The 20,616-nt window shown below is 38.9% G+C and overlaps 1 protein-coding gene across 4 annotated transcripts; it reads right to left on the bottom strand.

Annotated features, from left to right (window-relative positions):
• Positions 1-79: 79 nt before the first annotated feature.
• On the bottom strand, positions 80-18,814 carry LOC108052591 (protein GDAP2 homolog). 4 transcript variants are annotated; one of them, XM_017135018.2, is made up of 13 exons: positions 18,574-18,814; positions 11,626-11,692; positions 11,419-11,570; positions 11,142-11,284; positions 10,946-11,078; positions 10,238-10,347; positions 9,922-10,176; positions 7,368-7,495; positions 7,195-7,295; positions 1,423-1,576; positions 1,228-1,367; positions 963-1,161; positions 80-898 (listed from the first exon to the last, which is right to left on the bottom strand). In XM_017135018.2, the coding sequence occupies exons 2-13, from the start codon at positions 11,686-11,688 to the stop codon at positions 854-856; spliced, it is 1,623 nt and encodes a 540-aa protein (XP_016990507.1). In that variant the 5' UTR covers positions 11,689-11,692; positions 18,574-18,814; the 3' UTR covers positions 80-853. The 4 variants fall into 4 exon arrangements, with proteins under 4 accessions (XP_016990507.1, XP_016990509.1, XP_016990508.1 ...); XM_017135020.2 differs by lacking the exons at positions 9,922-10,176; positions 10,238-10,347; positions 10,946-11,078; ... (2 more) ...; positions 11,626-11,692; positions 18,574-18,814 and adding an exon at positions 9,326-9,440; XM_017135019.2 differs by lacking the exons at positions 9,922-10,176; positions 10,238-10,347; positions 10,946-11,078; ... (2 more) ...; positions 11,626-11,692; positions 18,574-18,814 and adding an exon at positions 7,835-7,939.
• Positions 18,815-20,616: the final 1,802 nt, after the last annotated feature.

The following is a 20,616-nucleotide window of genomic DNA, read 5'->3' as shown; positions in this document are numbered from 1 at the left end:
AAAGGTTCTGCAGGCTCCTTGCTGCACTTCTCAGAGCTTTAAAATATATGTTTCTCCACGAGTTGACTTCTCATCCGTGTTTGGTTTTGGTTTTAATTTATTAGTTGTGTATATTTAGTATATAGTTATGTATAAATACAATTGAATTATAGTACGTATGTGTGTGTATATATCGGGGGATCAAACTGCATACGCTTTAGCTCTAGTATTAATACATTAATAATACAATTTGTAATTGCAAAGATAACTAACAATATATGTATACTTATTCAAATATACTTTCCCTTCCATAATCAATTATAATTTATCAATTTAATATTTAGAATAATCTTGTATATCCGTATATGCAGGTTCTCTAATCGAATTTCATTTTGTTCAGCATTGCTAACGTTTTTTGGTTTCTTTTGGTATCTTATCTCGTTATCGAGTCCTCCATCTACCCTCTCCATCTCCTACCAATAGTTCAACTTCTATTTTTAGCGAATTAACAAGTTTTTGTTCTGCCGATGCCAACTAATTAACTAATTTACATGCACTTCATAAGAATGTTTTACACAATTATCTGGTTTTTGGGGCTGCCGATTTATGTTTTAGCTAATTGGTTTGAGGGATCGGGCGACAAGGCCACTCCCATAAAAGTATGCTACACAATGTTCAACAAAACTTGCGGCAAGTCAATCGATAAACGACAACATCGAAAGTTATGCGCAAGTAAACAAATATTACTTATCAAGAAAACAAAATACGTTCTATAAAATCTATAAAAACTTCACAATTGTGTATGTATCTATATATATGTATGTATATGCTATTGTGGCTGCCCGCTGTCCTAGACAGCAACGATGGCCGCTATCTACGAGGCAGTCGGCACAGGATTGAAGTAATGCAGGCCATTGGTCTGTAAAGAAATTAATAAAATATATAATTAAAATATAATTAATCGATAGTGCATTCCGACTTACCGCCATGTCGTACTCGGTGATGTAGGCGGGAATTTCCAGCTGATCCTTTGTGATGGCTGAGTACAGGTGCTCCACACCTGGCAGCGAATGCACTTTGGCCTTAATGGCTGGCGCCATGAACGTGGTGAACCACCAGGTCATCATCTTAGTCCAGAAAGTGGGGTGCACTATGTAGAAGGCCTTCAGGTTCTTCTTGTACCTGTAACTCATACGGTTATGTTAGTTAAAAGATCTTTGACGGAAGTCTGAAAACAAAGGGACGCACTTGTAGGGCAACACACTGTAGACCTCACGCAGCCAGTGCAGCGACGGATAGTTGTTTGTGGATGTCAGCGTGTGGAAGTACGAGATGACATAGTCTCCTTTAACGATGGGATCCAGTAGCTTAATCAGATAAAGCAGTGCCTACAAAATAACACAAATTAGTATTTTTAAATGGATAATCTCTGCAAAGGAGTACCTTTTCCAGGTCAATGTTCTGGGCGGGGAACCATTTGCCGCAGAACACAATCACTGGCCGACCAAGACGGTCAACACCGCTCTGGTAAAGGCAACCGATGCCCGAGACCTCCGTCAAGTCCTCGACTTGGGCGCGACGCAATAGGCGCTCGTATCTGGAAGGAAATAAACTAGAGGTTAGTTCTATATATATCACATGTGCTTTATTTTAGGTAGTTCAGAAAATTTTCTTAAATAAGAGTATATGGTCCTCAATGAGAACTTACAGTTTTAATTTTATATTATATGTATAAAATTGTATGTATGGTATTTTTATTTGTATACAGTCTTAACATGAGATTTTAATTTTTCAAGAAGTACGCAGTCAATATTTGCTGCACCTTAACATTTCTCAGAAATTCGATATCTTCTGAGCAAACAATTCTACCTTAGATCGATTGTAAAATTGATTAAACGCATGGCTGATTCTATTTGGGATTTCTTTCAATATGTTTACTCTCTGGCCTCTGCCTTTTCAAGTTCTACGCATACAACTATTGAAAAGGCGATTATAAGAAGCTCATTTTGATTGCGTTGCTTGGGGAAGGGTGTTGTTCGATCGATTATTGTGTGGCGTCACGCAATTCCAGGCCATATAAGCATATAAACATAATGTCTGTCACGACCAGAAGCTGCTAAAGCCGACAAGCCCAACTGTTTGAAATTCATTTCGCAAAATACAAAAAGCCATGAGCATCATGTTTATCAGCTTGGGGAATTATAAATTTAAAATGCGTGCTAAACCCATGTTAGGATGTTTGCTTTTGTTTTTTATAAGTGTGCTAAATTTGAAGGTAACAATTGCCAGATAAAAGTATAAAATTAGAACTGGAATGGGCGCAGGAAAATGGGTCACCCAATTAAATCCAACTAAAGTTGTAAAACTGCATTTGATTGGCTAGAGAATTAATGTGCACATTACATATGAATCATTTTAAAAAGTTGAGTATAAAACCGATATACTATTCAGAGGTGTACAAGTGTGCAAAAGTTGTGCTGAGGTGATTAACAACTTTCGACGCCACACGCCGAAATACAAACTTTCAAACTGGCTAATTGAACACCTCAGCCTCCGCTAATTCCGGACTAATGTGAGTCAATTTCAGGTGACTTAATGCTGTGATTAAGCAGGCTGATTTGGGATGGGATGGGATGTGATGTTTTGCCGCCTTGTGCGGCAGTAAACTTCGGTAGCAGCAACCGATAGATAAGCTTTTTACGACTGCAGAGAGAAAACCAGATAAAGATACAGATAATGCTTAAATGTGACGCATTGTGACGCAGTCTTAGCAAACCCATTCTCAATCACAATCTCGAATTTGGTGTTTGCCCAGCTAAAGATACAGCTGCGGTGCGGATGCATGTTGATTTCGTGGGTGGTGCCCCCTGAATGTGATTATCGTGCGAAATATACAATGAATATTAAAGCACAATGCTAATCCATAGAATAAATCTCACACTTTAACAAGTCAGAGCCACGGAGAAGTAATAACATTATTATTGGATCACATTTCCTGGCATCACACACATTGCATGTTATTGTTCACTGGCACGTACGGAAAAAACAAGGCCGAAAGGTTTTTTTTGGGTTCACTATGCAGCGGGTGTACGGCGAAGGTTGGCTTAGTTAGTTCAATACCAAGTCAGGGGAAAAAAGCATGCAACCAAAGGATGCACAATTCCAAAAATAGCATCCAGAGGGATCTGCAGGGGTAGGACAGTTTAACTTAGCTTAATCAGACATTTAGTAGTCTCTTATGACTAATTTTCTTTCGTTTCTTTGGAATGTTTATTGTCCCTAATAAACGCGATTCTTAACCTAAACTTCTGTCTACATTAAATTTTACAAATCATTTGTGACATAAAAAGAAATTGTTAAGAATCTACTACTTGAAATTTACGATATATATATATATATATGACTTTTTGCAATAAGTCCACATGAATAAAAACCATGTATTAAAAAAGCCCTTAGCTGGTCCTAAATGCCATCCTTTTTGCATTTTCGAAACATTATAACTGACAAGTCATTAACTGAGTTGGAGCAGTGCGACCGTGGTGCACTGACGTCATTAACCCTTGGCGAGGACCAACTGTTTATTGCCAAGGAGAAGGGGTGGTTATGTCCTGTCCGACTTCGTGACTGACACGTTTCAATATAGTACACCCCACAAAGTTCCAAGTTCCGAGCACTTTACCTTTCCTCCGGCGACTCCATGAGCTCATCGGGCAGAACATCGTTCATGTCGCCCGTGGTTTCTTGCATGGGACTGGAGCCCAAGTCAATCGACGTCATTCCTTCTAACATTGTCATAGTTTACAATGGGTTTCGAATGTGGTTGTAGTGTTACTGGGTTTTGTTGGTGGGTGGCACTATTTTCGGTTCCCCTTTGAGTTTGCCGTTCGCCTCTCGCGCACAATTACGGTTTATCGATTTTAAGTCAAAATAGAAATTTGGTTTTTTACAGCTAACCGTCCGATTTGATTTGCTCTCCGCTGTTTCAACCCGATTTCGTATTCAATTGACGCAAAATGGTTTGTTTTTCCTTTCGCTAAATACTTATAAATAGTTCAGGGTGTTGTTTTTTCTGTTAAATAATATGTATTAGTGGGGCAGCTTGATCGCCAGACTTTTGCGTTGTTCGGAAGCCGCTCGTGGAAATGCGAAAATAGTTTTTCCTTTATACTTTCAACTTTTAGCTCTGTGTGACTTTATGGATTTATCACCGATTTATATAGAATTGGCGCCCGTCACGGGATATATATTTCGATGCACGTCCGTTCGCCGCGAGTGGAGCTTTTCGAATGAGCGAGTTGGCGGCGAGTCGGGCTGCTCTTGAATCTTTTTCGCCGCCCCCAGCAGCCGGGAATGAGAGAGGCGGAGAGAAAGAGTGGCGCAGTGGCGACGTCGCCGCAAAAGAAAGCTCTCGCTTGCTCTGGTTCTCTCCCACGCGACGATGCTACACAGTAAGAAAATCTGATTTGTATATGATGATTTTTAATATCATTTTGATAAGCATCATTTAAATGATTTGATTTCGATCCCAATGGTGTCATTGTAAATTATGACTTAAAAATTTATGACTTAATCTTAAAATATTATTCACTTATCATAATACTGTGAAAAATCTATGTTTCCTTTGAAATCGAGATTTTTTCTCATAGTGCATAATACTCTTACTGGGGAGAGACTGTTTTCACTTTGGAGCGTGCGCCCTTTCGCCCCTTCAATGACAATCAGTTACAACACCAATGCCAAGTATAAGAGCAAGAACAGTTAGTGACAAAAGCAGTAACAACAATAACCCAAGGACATCATGCTAGCGGCTTTATTTGCAGTAATGTCAGTTGAGGCTAAAACAAAACTGTCCAAAAAATGAAATCAGTTCAAATGTTTGCGTTGTCAGTTGGCAGCTAAATGCGCAAAAAAACGAACATTTGAATTCTATTTCAGTTCTTCCACCCACCCATACTTATAAATGTAGAGAGTACTACCTACGTATGCGTGCAATGTGCAACATTTCCATCAAAATGGAATGTTAAAACAATACGGTAAACATAAACAAAATTGCCTTTGACTCATACTACTTATGTACATGTACATATGTATGTACATATGTAAAAGTACAATATACAGTACAAACGAAAGTGTGGATACATACGTTTTAAGATCTTTTCAATATAATTTTGTAAGAATAGGAGTTTTTTGATATTATTGGATATTTTTTTTTGTATGAGCCAGGATGACCTCCGCATGTAAATAATTGAGCGCACTGAAGAAGAAGCAACTCCACAGTAGAGTGCATTCCCCCTGCTCGCAAAAAAACGACAACAAAAACTGGTCCAGGAAGCGGTGGTCACTTGTCACTTGTCACCACCCCACCGAACCCACCTCCCCCTCTCCATGAAATCGATTTAATAAATTAATTTGCTTGAGAGATGTTACATTTAAATGTCTACAAAATGTGTGCGAGGCATTTTTGCGGTTTCATTCAATGAACTGCAACGGTTCGATATTCTGATTATACTGCCCACCGGCAGATCCGGTTACCAACGGATTCCCAGTCCGAATTGCACTCCCACTCGGATCCGAGCTGTCGTTTTAATTATTTTAATTATGGGTATTGACAATGTTTGGGGGTGTAAGAAACATTCGTAATAAGACTTTTTATTTTTGAAAGAAATCATTTGTGCAACTGCTTTGATTTAAAACTAACAATCCTTATATGGGGTTTACTTAAAAGAAGAACACGGCATTTATTTAAGCGTTTTGTGGTAATGCCTTATGTTTATATTATACTGGGATTCTTAAGCAATTCAACAATGCCGAATTTTTTGTAGGATATTATTTTAATTTAGATAATGTCCCCAGGAGTTTGTTTATTCTTTAAAAAAAATTTATCGCAGACATTATCTCTGTTCATATGAGCATTTGTAAATATTCATAAATATTTACCTCTAAGCTTATTTCACCACCTAAAATGGCAAAATAAATATTTTTGGATGAGTTTATTAATTTGTTAAAAAAAAAAGAAACATTGATCCTTATTTCTAATTAACATTATCTGATAACGTTTATTTAAATATCATGGTATGTAAAAACCTTCTTTCACACATTTTTGGCTTATGACAATTTCTCCGAGCCCTTTGCTAACCATAAAAGTAATAAATTCTTTTTTTAGACCACCACCCAAAGGGACCGACCTGAAAGCTAAAAATATTTCTTTTTAGAACTTTTGAAGACTTCACGCAAACTATGACGCCACCGTGTTTAATATTCCTACGTCACCGTTTGCGTCACAAGAAAAAGCACACAAAACACTTGGCCAGTCCAATTAGCATTGTGCAGGACGATGGCCAAGCACTTTCCTTACTCCACTCCACTTCATTTCGCTAGAATTCAATTTAATTTGAGCCTGAGCCTGAGCTCCTGGGTTGCGTGCCACCAGTCTCTAAAATTTCGACAAGCGGTGTAATTTACATAGAGGAAAGGCATTTGCTAGACGGTTAAGATATTTCCGGCATGCTCTAGTAATAAATATGCTGGCTAAGGTGTTTATTGGCGGAGAGGTTGGACCAATACTGTGAGTCTTTCTAGCAGCTTTATGAACTGCAAATGTTCCCACACCTAAGAAAGTAATGTGACGCAGGTTGCGATCTAATACCACAGATGCTTAAAGAAGTAGACTACTTAGCTAAACAGATATTTCTTAACTCAAAGTGTTTACAAGTCGTTTATGATTAATTGTTTATTTTATAGAAGCAAGCCTCCTTATGAAAGATCTCTGTTCGGCGTACATCCCACAATTGTGTATAATTTGCATTCATTATATTAATAACATTTTTGGGTTTAATTAATAACAATGTAAATACAACTATCTACAATAAATTCAATATAAGTTCTCTTAAAGGTTGGTTTTAAATATTTTTATGATTCACCCATTAAACAAATTTAAGTCGTTTCACTCTTAGTAATGTTTGCTTAATGGGGTGTTTACGATTTCAGTTATGTGCTAATTGGAATATCTGCAGCCAGAATTTTCTATGTTAATATTTTAAAACGATAAATGTCTGCAATTTAAGCCTAGAAGAGGTTTAAAAGAGAAGCCCAAAACTATTTCATGTGGAAATATAAAATAGAAAAATTACGAATAAATTTCTTATCCCATTCTCATCCCAAACCCTATAAGAATTTGAGATTTAGGCAGTATGATCACAAGTAAGCAAAACCTACCTTTCCTGGTGCTCAACCCCCTCGACGCCCTCGGAAATGACATTCTCGTAAACTCCAGTGCGCGGGCGATCGCTGAGCAGGTGCTGCCGGTCCAAGTCGCGCTGTTTGGGAGGTCAAAGAAATCCATAAATTAGCACACACTGATTCGATCAAGGTGCTTAAATGAAACTCACCTGAAGCTGAGCCTGCAAACCGCTGCTATACGAATTCAGGCTGAGGCCGTTCATATCGCGAGCTCCGCACTCCAGATCCGAACTATTGCCTTCCATATCGTGTGGACTCACGTCCGAATCGTCGTCGGCTGAAATAGAGAAGATTTGGAACATAGAGCTTGGTTAGTTGCAATAAAGAAATACATTTTGAGGTAATGTGGTGAAACAACTCTAAAAACCCATAATATTTATATAATTGATTTCCTTGTCAAAGAGGATACAAATATAAGATACTCTTGAGTATTATTTGTTTCTTCTTTGTTTATAATTTGACGATTAGGGAATTCATTGATTGATGTATTGGTTACAATACGAAATATTCACTAGATTAATTTTTATCAAGCTTAGATGAGAATTTAAGGTCTTCCTGAAATGATATGATTTTTCCTTTGTCTTTCATTAGGGTCGCAGGGGTTTATGGTCTTTACACGAGAACTCAAACGAGTTGTTTATCATTCTGCGCTGGATTTCGATTATCGGCGCAGAGCTAACACTTTCTGTAATCGTGTCCCAACTTCAGCGCTTCGGAATGTGAGTTGAACTGAACGCCAGCTCTTGGCAAGTGAGACAACAAGGCGAGCGGTGAAACGCACGAGCGCTGAGCAAAAACTGGAAACCGCCTACGCCCCCACGCTTCCCCCCGCTACCCTCTCCTTGGGCTCTCGCTTTGCATCGCTCTCGGGAGATAACTGATAACGCTGATATCTCGGCTGCGGTGACATGATTTAGGCCCAGAATGGAACTTGGCCAGTCCAAACACATGAGTGACACTCCTCGTGATAAGCGCAGCAAAAGTAAGTTAACTAACTTTTGTTGATAAACTAACGAAATACAAATGCGAAAGAGATTTCAGCTTTCGCACATGTTTAAATAACAACATGTAATCAAATAACTTTTGTAATTTAAGGTGAGATTAACTAATCAAGTTCGTACTGTAGGCAACTAAAGGGTAAATAGAAAATTTTGATTCCGAAACTATTTTTTTCCATTTTAAATATTATAAGTTGTCATTATAACATTTACATATTTACATTAAAGCGCCCAAATTTGTATGAAAATTGAAAAGTCATAGGCTAACCCGCCTAAACAGTGTGCATTGGTACATTTAAGACATACTATAATTTTTCGGGAAATATGCCCTTTAGAGTCTGCTCATTAGCCTTAAAGTTTATCACTCGTACGTACTTTTGCCTCTATTTAAATATTTTTTACGCCCGGGGGCGTAGATTTCTTTCATTTTCATCAAAGAAATTTTTTTTTGTTTACCATTTTGTTACTTTTACTTAAAAGAAGTTTATAAGTTGACGAGGTTCGAAATGAATGAAATAATTTTTATGTACAAAATGCCAACTGGAGAATTTGTACGGTTTAAAAGATTAAGATTATTGGAAACCAAACTTTAACTCACTAAAAGGTGGGGGAATTGGTTGAACACCTTAACATACTTTTGTGTTTTTTTTTTGTTTTATGTCAACAAATATATCATTTAATTATTATATTAATATTATAATTTACAATTTAGAAACCGTGACTTGTATTTTTTAATTTTATAATTTTGTATGTATTTCATACAAATCGATTAACCCTGGTTTCAGTTGTAGGTCTGCAAATTTAAGAAACATATATTTATTTTGAAAAATAGTATATATTGCTTATTTAATTTTTTTGTAAAATAACTTATTGATTCTACATGTTATAAAACAAGTCACTTTACACAGTTAGTTAGTCACTTTTGTCCCAAAAGTATGCAACGAATTCAGTCCCAATTTCATAGCACCCAGCCTTCAGTCATTCGACACTGACTAACTGCGACATCGGGGGAGTAAAGTCTTCAATCCCAAAATCGTTTTCCAGTTTCAAATGGATTAATGCACATACTTGATTTTGGTCCCTGTTAAACTCTTCGATGAAACACTTACAAATAAGCTGGGTTGTGCTACCTAATGTGGGCCAAAAAAACCGAAAACTCGCGAGTTTTGTCTGACCAATCGAATGCAACTACGACAAGTGACCCGCACACGACCGACTTTGCAGCGTAACTGAAGCCCTAGAAGTCGGCCAGCCAGTCAACATAGCAGACCAGCGAATTTCACATATATTTCGCTTTTGTTTCGTGTGTGGTTCTCTTGTTTTTTTATTTTTTACTTATCTTATCGACAGGCAGGCAAGGAATTGTATATACTTCACATGGAATCATTGCCATGATAGGCGTCTTTATCATCGACAGTCGATTGATAAGCTGGCAGTGAGAAAACAGTGACGAAAGTCACAATCGCAAAATTACAATCAGAAAAGTGCACAGAAATAAAAAAATCGTAGTTAATTTCTAGATTTAAGATCACAAATACATGTTAAAATCTGAAATCGTTTCGTTACTCATTCTGTGCCAACTAAATAGTTTCTGATCTTCAGAAAAATGTGGTTTGATAATAAAAAAAATATTATTTTTGTTTTGGCAAATGGCAAGGAGTATAAGTCTATATTTACTCATGGTATTTTCTGGCAGTTTACTCACCCAGACGATGACGCATGTGGACACTGTGCTGGGGATTGCGGATAATGCGAATCTGGCGGTCGGGGTCCGGATGTTGAGGCTCCCCGAACTCCCCGCCGATGTCCTTCGGCAGCTGCCACAGGGCACTGCGCTCCTCCAGCTGATCCCTCGGGAAGTACAGAGGGGCCAGGACCTCGTAGGTGCCTCGTTCGCTGCTGCCCACGCACAATATCACAACCTGCAGGGTGCACTTGTCCAGATAGCGACGAATGGTGCCTGTGCAAAACACATTTATGATCGGTTCACAGATCTCTTGATTTACTTATTTAGTACTCACGCAGGGCAATGTGGGCTGCCACATCCGCTGGAAAGCTCTTCTGGTGTGCACTGATGTTGCACAGGGCGATGGTGTGCAGGTTCAGTTCCTTCGCCTTGCACAGGACATTTCTGTGTACAAAAGGATTGGATGTCATTAAAAACGGAAAAGTTTAAATATCAACTCAATAAATTGTAATCTAAAACTTCTTTTAAGATTACTTAATTTATTAACGTTTTGGAGTTATCCAATTTCTGGCATGCGACATAGAAATTTAATTGGAATTTGGTTGGGTTGCAAAACTCCAAAATGTTAATAAATAAAGTAATAAAATAATAATTTTTCAAAACTTTTGAACAAAATATGTTTGTAAGAAAACAAAATGAACTTATGTATATTTGTATATACGCAAATTATAGATTACAGACTTCCAACTTTTTTGATTGTAGAAAATGATCATTCTTTGTTATTATATGGTTACGAGAATCTGATTATTTTTTGTGCAATCTTAAGATTAGTCACTGAACACTTTCTAAATCAGAAAATTAAATATGTCTAATCAACAAATGACTGTCTTTATGGACAGTGCATATAAGAAAAGCATTTAAAGAACAGCTATCAGAACTATGAGTCAGTAGCTAAGTCTGTTCACAGAATTATAATCTTCATTTGGACGTGATCTTTTCGTAAGACTTTAAAATAGAAAATAATATGGCACTACCAGCTCACCTGTAGCAGCAGTGCAGAGTATTCTCGGCGGCCGTCTTGAACTTTTCCCTGTAGGCAGGTGCCACCGTATGCAGCACATACTTGGCGGGTAGATTGTATCCACGCGTGATGCGCACATCCCCAGTGCGACATTCTAAGTGAGAGAAATTCCAGATAGCAGAGTTATATAATCAAGACGTTTAGGCCGCATGCTCACCCTTAACAGTGGTGCTAAGCTCCTCTCGCAGCTGGTTGCCAGCCACGGCGAAGATGCGCTCCGATATGCTATTGCTTTCAGTCAGAGTCTCATCGCTGGTATTTGTTATGGCGTCCACCTCCAGAGTGGTCATGTCACCATCCCTGAATTAGGCAATAATAGGTAAGTGTTAAAGAAGAGATCAAATCGGAGCTTAACAACAATTAATAACTTATAAACCGATCAACAAAATGTAAGCACATGGTCCGGAACGTTTTAAATCTAATGGTGATCTTACCAGATTACGAAGCGATTGTTGACATCTTTGGACAAGGGAAACGGGCTGCGATTGTGCCGGGGTCCGCCCAGATTGGAGTAGTCCGTGATCGGCAGCCGTGTGTCTGTTTTCTGTGAGCCTCCCCAGGTGGCCAAATTATCCAATTTGATGAGCTAAATTCAAGAATAATGAGCCAAACTATCGAAGTATTTACTTTAGAGTACTTACACATGAGCTAGAGCTGGATTCGAATGCTTTGAAGTCCACATTTGAGTTCGTGTCGAGACGCATTGCTCTGTGGGAATACGGAGAACGAATCAAGTTAGTTCCATGCACAACACTCGAGTCGACAGTCAATCAGTCTTTAACCGGCCAAATTTAGTTACCCCCAACATAACCTGTTCTCCGACGTTCCCATTTTGGTTGGCAAATTTGTTTACAATCAGCTCTTTGTCCGGCTTTAGCCAGTTTAAGCCCGTGCAATCTCGAGTGCGTGGGTATGGGTGGCCACAAGATATGTGCCAGTGCCCAGAACTCCGTCGATGAATCACGACTGGAGCCAAGCGACACCTCGCCTTTTCAAAAAACCATTTAGTTCAGCCTGTATGTGAAGGCACCAAATGAAATCTATAAATATTTACATTCTAATTGTCATCGTTAGTTGTCATCACGTAGACGGAAGATCTTAATTCGCGGGTAAACACAAAAAAGAGGGAGGGAAAAGCTGGAATTGTATTCTTCAGAGGGTGCGAGTGTGAGATAGGGCTGCAGAGATGCCAGAGGTCCGATGAATTTATTCAAGATAATCAAGATTTAACCAGCTGGAGATCCGCTGATATCAAATTGAATCGACTAAAATATACAATTGACGGACAACGAATAAAAATACAATCTGCTAAAAAGGTACTGGTACCCTCTATTATCAGGCAATAACAATTAAATTTAAATCTATTATGGGAATAAGCCATTAAATATGTACGCATTTCACTATTAAAAAAATGAAAATCCATTAGTGGGACATGTCATGTCACATGACGGGCATTTGTTGATATTTTAATTTAACAGACTGTGGTTTTCAAGAGAACCCTGCCAGAGTGCCCTGAAAATATGATAGTACATTTTAGGTGGGTACTTCCCATCACTGACTGTGGAATGTCGTATGGCTGCTGCAGCGATACACCGCCCCCTCCCCCTCTTTTCGCACCTGCTGGATGTGCGTCACGAGCCGAGTGAAAGGTGAAAACAACAGCAAAAACAGCGGCAACTGAAAACGCTGGCAAGTGCAAACTGCAGCTGCGCTCTTAATTGCCGCATCAAGCGCTCCAGGGGGCGGGTCCCACGCCCACCAGTTGGAGCGGTCGCCCCTTGCTCTTTCCAGATGAACAGAAGCCCCTAAAGGAGGGGGGGATTCCAAGGTGGGGGCTCTGACCCAAATTGGCCCTTTGGGAATCGAGCGGCTATACATAGAGCCGCACAGATCACGGCTATTGTCATGGATGTGTGTCGAGTGGTGCTATCACACAATGCTAAACTTTCCACAGCCACATTATCCGCGCACCAGCACTTGGGTAAACAGCGCGGATTGGAAGGGAACATGTATGTTATCTGGGTTGAATGAAGGCTAGTGGTTACAATAGTAGTGTGGAAATACAAGCTGATCTCAGCGAAAATGGGAAAACGTGGGGCTATTTTGGTCACACTTCGTGGAATCAAATAAAATCAGATGTTTCAGTATGATAACCATATTTGCTAACTAGTTCTTAATCATATTTTTTTCAAACTAGTGTTTATTTCGAAACCAATTTTTATTTTTTTGCCTTGCATTTCATTTAATAGTTATAACATCTATATATATATATATATCTACCTATATCATAAAGAAATATCGGAACATTATTAAATATTTTATTTTATTATTATATAATATTTGTTGTAATATATACGCATATATGTTTAACATTTTTTCTAAATCAAATGGCTTTATTAGATACCTACTAATCTGCCAAATTTAGTTTATTTCTGTTCTTTAATGACATTTTTAATAGGGAATCTATTTTGTACAACCAAGCTGTATCACAATTTATACTGATTCAAATATTCCTATTAGTTTTAAAACTTCTTGTTGAAACTACTTATCGTATAGACCATGCAGATTGGAACGAATCTTTTTACAATCTAAATTGGCATCTTAAACCCACACAGCCGCAAAGAAAGAAACCATGAAACTAGATAAGATGGTTGGAAACAAAAAAGAGATATTGCTGCAGCTTCCATTGTGTCTAATGAATTTCATTCAAGGTATTCCGAATAAGGAACCACCATAACGTCACTTCAATCGCTAGATCAGCCAGCAAATAGCAATTAGCAATTAGCCACACATTCAAATGTTGATGATGTAAGGTGGAAGGAGAGTGATAGAGCTTTACGTGATCGGTTATTGATCGTGGGTCTTATATAAGAATAGTTTTTTTCTTTTTTTTGTTCTCGGTCGACACCCTGTATACAAGTTCGACTGGTCTAACCAGAAATTAAAATTGACAAATATCTTACAGCTTGTTTACTTAAGCTGTTTCTGTTTGTTTTTGCAGGAGTGTAGAAACGCAAATGACGCCTCAACTGAGTTAGCCTTTTGATTAGCTTATCCGCCTAACCATTCACTCCCACTTCCCTTCCCGTTTATCTATAGAGAAAATAAACAAAGTTTTATTCTCGTCGCCACACTTGGGCAAAAAACATCGAAATTTGTAAATTCCTATTTATACCCGTTACTCGTAGAGTAAAAGGGTATATTGTATTCGTGCAAAAGTATGTAACAGCTAGAAGGGAGCGTTTCCGACCCTATAAAGTATATATATTCTTGATCAGGATCACTAGCCGAGTCGATCTAGCCATGTCCGTCTGTCCGTCTGTCCGTCTGTCTGTCTGTCTGTCTGTCTGTCCGTATGAACGCTGAGATCTCGGAAACTATAAAAGCTAGAAGATTGGCATTTTGCATGTAGATTTTAGGAGTTCCTACGCAGCGCAAGTTTGTTTCAAAATGGTGCCACGCCCCCTCTGACGCCCACAATCGCTTATATACGATTTTAAAAATTTAAATATTTCGGAAAAGTAAAAATGCAGATTTATTGTGTTTATCAATACCTATGCGTGATCAAAGTTTCTATCTCCATCTCCCTCGCACTCCCTTTACCTGAGTAACGGGTATCTGATAGTCGGGGCACCCGACTATAGCGTTCTCTCTTGTTTTATTTTAATTTAATTATTATTTTGAACGTTAACCCTTTCTCTATTATAAAAAAAAATCGAAAAATATATATTTAAATCATTTATTATAATGAACATTACCTTTGATATATTTAAATATTATCTGCTAGACTCTTCTACATGTGGGTTGTATTTAAGATACACTTGTCTAATGGATAATTGCTTTAGTAAGAGATAATAATCTGTTTTGCTTATTTTATAATATTCCTTTACTTTAGACAATCTTGGGAAGAACTTTGATTTCAGTTTTCAGTTGGTATTCAAAATATCGTTTAAATGTTCAAGAGCGTATTCCAAAATAAATATAATAGGTACAATGTTAAGATTTGATGTATAAAAATATTTTAAAATTTGATGAGAACCAATGCGTTTCCAAATGGTTTGTTCTTAAAGTATTTTTCCTGTCTGCTGCCAAGAGATTCGTTTTAAGCTGCAGCATGTGGTTGCAAGTGTGGCAGCCAAGTGGCAGACTGGGCTCTGGCCGATAACTGGTATTGCAGTTATTCCTCGGATTGCATTCAGCTGAGCAATCACAGCTAGACCACCATCACCTAAGCCAGGCACCACCCACTCCGCCCAACCACCCACCACTGGCAGCCAGTGGCTGAAGTCCAAGGGGCGTACATGTGATCCCCAGCTTTTCCTACGCCTCGCCTTGATTTGTCTTGCCAGTTGGCGTGCCCGAGTCAATTACATTATTTCAACTGTGCTGCATGACATGATTTCCACCTCTCCTCCTGCTTTCCCCTGCGGAGGGGAGGTGGGGTGGGGGGACTGGGAAATTGTGAAAAGTTGCAGGAGGCAATCAACTTGAATGTAAATAACGCAGGGAGAACGGGCATATATTGGTTCAGTGATACGAAAATCTGTTGAAGGCTATTGGGATAATTTGTTTAGAAATGGCAGGAAATTGGTAAGGCAATACAAAAGTATAGTGGACAAACAAATTATCTTTAAGATAGACGACAGTTTTCCATAAATTTTGAAATCAATAAAAGGTAGAAGCCTACTCATTGAAACTTTTTTACTGTCGAACTGCAATATGTTGAACAACTATACCAGCAAGTCCAATGGTTACATGCGACATTATTGATTGGATATTACATATATTGCGGTATTAGATTAGATAAAAGTATTTGGAAATACTTTCTACTTTGTAATTGAAGTGTAAGTCAACATAGAAAGCACTTTAGAAGGACTGTTTAAAATGCTTTAGATGTTTAGAACAACAGACAAACTTATGAAGGTATTTCACATTCGATCATAGGATACGCCAGCATTTATGGAATTTGTTGGGCTGTCGACTCTACTCCCTTCGTCGCCCTTTCTCGTTTGGGCCAAATAATGCTGCCAGCAAGTTTGTTTACGCTACACGCTCAATCCGCCAAACTGTTGCATAATAAATGCGAAATTGTCGCCCACATGCCAAGGCCTCTGCCGAGCTGGGCAAGTTCCAAGAAAAATAAAAAAATACAACAAATACACAAAATACTTGGCTTTTGTCGGCGTCGTGGGGCATGTAAAACTACAGGAGCTCCGGTAGCATTGGAAGTAGCATTGGCATTACCGGAGTGGCAGCGAATCCAACTGGGTTGCGCTTGGCACGGACCGAAACCGAACATTCCATGCATTAAGTATACGCCGTGTGTGCGCTGTATGCCCAGGTTGTTGGCATTGTCCTTTGCCTTCTGATCTCTGGCCCCGAGAACAAGCCGAAAAGTCCCCCAGAAGAGAAAACAGTGCCAGGCGGGAAGCGTTCCGCGATTTGTGTATCTTCAAGTCAGCGGCGCCCAAATATTTGCCGTTTATATTTACTTCGGATGCGTCATAGGCGAGGCCTAACCTCGGGTTCGAGTCTGCCGCCGTATAGCGTTCCAATCATTGGCTATTAGCCCGGACGATTCTCGGCTTAGTTCGCACTGACGTCAGCGAGATTAATTTCCCGCAGCCATTGTTAACGGCAAATTGCAGCAATTTTCCAGGCATTATCTCCGACCGAATTGTGCCGAATTGTCGCACAAGGCCCAAATACTAATTATAATCTGCAGCAGTCAGCTTGTTCTTCCTCCGATCCAAAGCAAATGCATTTATATAATGGCGTTTGCTGGAGCATTAAATGAATGGTCAAATACTCCGACAATGGTGCCATTCAGAGATGGTTGCTGTCGTGCCTGGCCAGCTCCAATGACCCCAATAAGCTGGCCGACTGCCCGAACAATAACTCCAATATCATGCGGACTGGTTGGGGGAAATTACATTTCTATTAAGGAAATTCAACAGACAAGTGTATGTTTATGTGTACACATATTGTATGGCGGCAAATGCTAAAACGCTTATTATTAATTGTCAGTTGGTGCTGGAATGGGCGTGCACAGTGGGCCCAAATGGGAAATAAGTTCAAAAGAACAACAAGGGGAGCAATTGGAAAACCATTAGTCAAGTATGTGGTAGAATCCAAACTTATCACTCGAATTCCAAAACTTAATATATTGCTTTTAAGATTTGTGGCCGAGGTTTACTGGCATATTCACATTAAAATTTAAATTAAATGATTTACAGAATATTTTTCATTGATAGATAAACACTCTACAAATTACTATTTTTTGTTAACGTAGATCTAGGTCATCTCTTTAAGATGAGTAAGTTAGTTTGTGTTTTGATTTATTTTACTTCTGTTGATATTGCAAATAAGTGAGGTATCTAAATGTTTTGTATAGGTCGTTTCTTTTTTTGTAAAGCTATTAAATATGAATTATTTTGGTTGGGCTCCCAAAGCGCAATGATTTAAGGCTTTTAAGAGCTGTTCGTTAATATTTAAAGACCAACTTCAAGGACTTCCCCTAGTTTGTGGGATTTTTAGCACACTACCAAGCGATTTTGTGGCCCACTGCGATTGCCTTGGGCCATTTCCATATCGCTTGATAATTGAGCTGCGTTGGACATTGTACTCTTCTGGCATTAACCACATGCCCCAGGGATCTAACTGCGAAGGTGGACTGATGGCTGTCGGGCGGGAAACTCGGCGTTGGAGGGGGGAGCACAACTGCAGTCATATTTGATATTCAGCAGAACCAAATGAAAGAAAAGGAAAAGCCCGTGGTGAAAGCCTGTCTTGGGGTCCGGTTCCTGGGCGCAATCAAATGCTTCGCCACGCGCTCATTTATGTATTTTCGCATAAATTTCTAATGCATTCGCAGCCGATGTTGCAGCACGTACAAAGTTGCGGAGAAATGGGTGGAAAATGGATGGAAATTGGGGCGATTGGCAGGGGGGCTGGCGGCAAATGTTGTCAGAGAATAAACCTGTCACTGAATGAACTTTTCGAAACTCGCTACTAAACCGAAATCATAAATAATTAGTGCTGTGGTATGGCCGCCCTCTATAAGCTAAGAAGTGGAAGTTGCACAAGCTCGGCTCTTGAAGGTTATTCCACTTTTTTGTGAGTGTGTGCGCGTGTCTCTCCGTAATTGCTTATGTATTTGTGTTTATATTCACCCTCTCGTAATAAAAGAACGCTTTCTGCTTGCCACAAATAAAATCAAAATACTGGTTGTTGTATAACCAGGACCTTGTTTTGGCCTGCTTCTTTTCTTTTCTTTCCTTTTCGTAACCTTTTTTTTTTTGGAAAAATGCACACACAACTTTTTCGAAATGAAAACACCAAAAGACAACACACACACGCAAGCGTGGGCAAACACTCACAGATACTGCGTACACTGACAGATACTCCGAGCACCGTTAAACGGGTGAAGGGGCGAGGGGCGGTGGGAGTGAGATAAAAGAAAACGCGGTAGGCGCGGCGGTTATTCAGGTAACTCTCTGTCAGAGTGTGTGTGTGGGTTTTTGCCTGGCTGCGCCAGTGTGCCTGTGTGCGTGTGTATTTGCAGTCCAAACTTTACGGGTTTTACGCACTCGGTTCGTCGATCAATGAATCAAACTCCAACTCCAGGTAGCAGCTTTAATCACTTGTGTCGCCCGTTTCGCTCAGTGTTCTCGATTTTAACTCCGCTGCGCTAGTGTGTGCCGTGTCCGTAAGTGTGTGTTTGGTGTATTGCAAGCCTCAGTTTTTGTGGCTCTCGGCTCAAATCACTTCTCTTCTTCTTAACGCCACCGCTCGTCTGAAATCCGCGTTCGACACTGAAGTTGGCGAAAGCTTTTGGGCCAGCTTTAAAATTTCGACTACCTCTACGATTAAGTGTGGCCAAATTATAAATCCCAAAAATCAACTAATTTTGCTTAAATATATTTTTAAAATATTTCAAAATCTTCGGAAATAGTAACTCTACACGTCCCTACACATTTACTCTAAATTTATTTGAAACATATCCCGTTACACTTTCATCAACTTTTGTAAATCCATGGGTCCCTTTTACATCACCATCATTTATTACAATAAAAACTTATAATCAACTTTAACAAAGAGTATCCCGACAATTTATATTAAGTTTTTTTTTGAGAATTACTGACTTGTACATATTTTCCAAGTATTTTTAAAAAAGATTAAAACAGTGATTAAAGTTCATCTTTACTACAAAAATACCATAAATATAAAATACTAAAAACTACATTCGTCTGATACTTGACTAAAGCTGGCTGCTCTAAAAGTGAAAGCTTCAAAAAGCTATTAAAACTTCATGGCGCGTATACTTAATTTTTCAAAACTTTAGATGTATTTCCTAAACCGTGTCCATAAGGTCCCTATGTTTTCATAGTAAATTAAACTTCATGTGTGCTTCTAAAACACATTGTTTGTCGATAGCACAAGCAAATACACCAGGCTTAACAGCTGAGGCAATGCATGTAACGATTTCCTGGCCTATGGTATAAGCCTGAACAAGTGCTTATGTGGCTCTCTCAGCCGTTGGCTCATCAGCATAGACTTCTTGTTATCTATCTTTTTGGCTCGCTTAGTATCTTTTCAGGCACGCGAAAAACTCTTTGGGCCATTAACAACCTAATCAAAATGCATAAATCACCAATATACAAGATGCCGACTACAAAGTCGCTGCCGCATGGCGATCCATTCACCTGCGGCCAATGTGTATTTGTCATATTTCCCACTTATCAACAACTTCATGGACCCGCTCCGGGTCATATAACATTGACGCTAAAAACGCTAGACGGCTGCAGTTGGTTAAAAAAATTATACAATTACCCGAAAACACATGCGAATTAAATTGTAAAAAAGTGAAACCAGCAAAAGAAGCGAAAGCCAACCGGCTGCAGATGAAAATGAAGATGAAGATGAAGTTGTAGCTCTAGCTGAAGTCGAGGTTGAGGCTGTCTTAAGTCGGTGTCCCGTCCCACTCCCAAGATGCATTTCGGTGGGTCCCCAGCTCCCCATCTCCCCATCCCCAACTCTGCTCGCTCATAATCGGCAGATGTTAGCCATAAAATTGGAAAGGAGGAAACAGTTGACCATTCCATTCCATTCCATTGGCCAACTGGTTATGGATGGCGAATCTGCCAGCGAACTTCTCGAACCCCCATGTCCAAAACCAAGAGTGATAAATGCTCGAACGGATTTATATTTTTGTTTTTTGTATATTTTTTTGTATTTTTCGATGGTTTTATACTTTTTAGGTATTTTTGTTTGTTTTTATTGAAATTCCTTAGATCGCAAGAAGCGCACAGAAGTAATATGTATGGTAATTGTTGTATATGGTATAGATATAGATACATTATTATTATTATCATTTATATATATATAATGTAATATGTAAGTAATATTTATATATTGTTGTTGTGTGTGTGGGTGGTGTATGTGTGTGTGGTGTCTGCTTGTGGTGTGTTTGTTGGTATAATAATTAGATATACATAATTAAGTATATATATTATATACAAATCTCAATGGATTGTTGATTGATTTGCTTGAATTTACAATTATATCTGGTATATGTACCTTGAATCTTTATCTGTTTATGTAGATTTATAAATTTAAGATTACACGCTAGA

This window comes from Drosophila rhopaloa, unplaced genomic scaffold (assembly GCF_018152115.1).
Source record: "Drosophila rhopaloa isolate 14029-0021.01 unplaced genomic scaffold, ASM1815211v1 contig_69, whole genome shotgun sequence".
Classification (NCBI taxonomy): domain Eukaryota; kingdom Metazoa; phylum Arthropoda; class Insecta; order Diptera; family Drosophilidae; genus Drosophila; species Drosophila rhopaloa.
This window is presented reverse-complemented; position numbering and strand designations above follow the sequence as displayed.

Excerpts from the sequence above, each read along its gene's own strand:
- LOC108052591 (XM_017135018.2), bottom strand. The coding sequence starts at position 11,688 with ATGCGTCTCGACACGAACTCAAATGTGGACTTCAAAGCATTCGAATCC. Across the intron at positions 11,285-11,418 it reads AACAATCGCTTCGTAATCTG|GGATGGTGACATGACCACTC; the intron begins GTAAGATCACCA and ends TGCCTAATTCAG. Across the intron at positions 1,577-7,194 it reads GGGGTTGAGCACCAGGAAAG|ATACGAGCGCCTATTGCGTC; the intron begins GTAGGTTTTGCT and ends ATTTCCTTCCAG.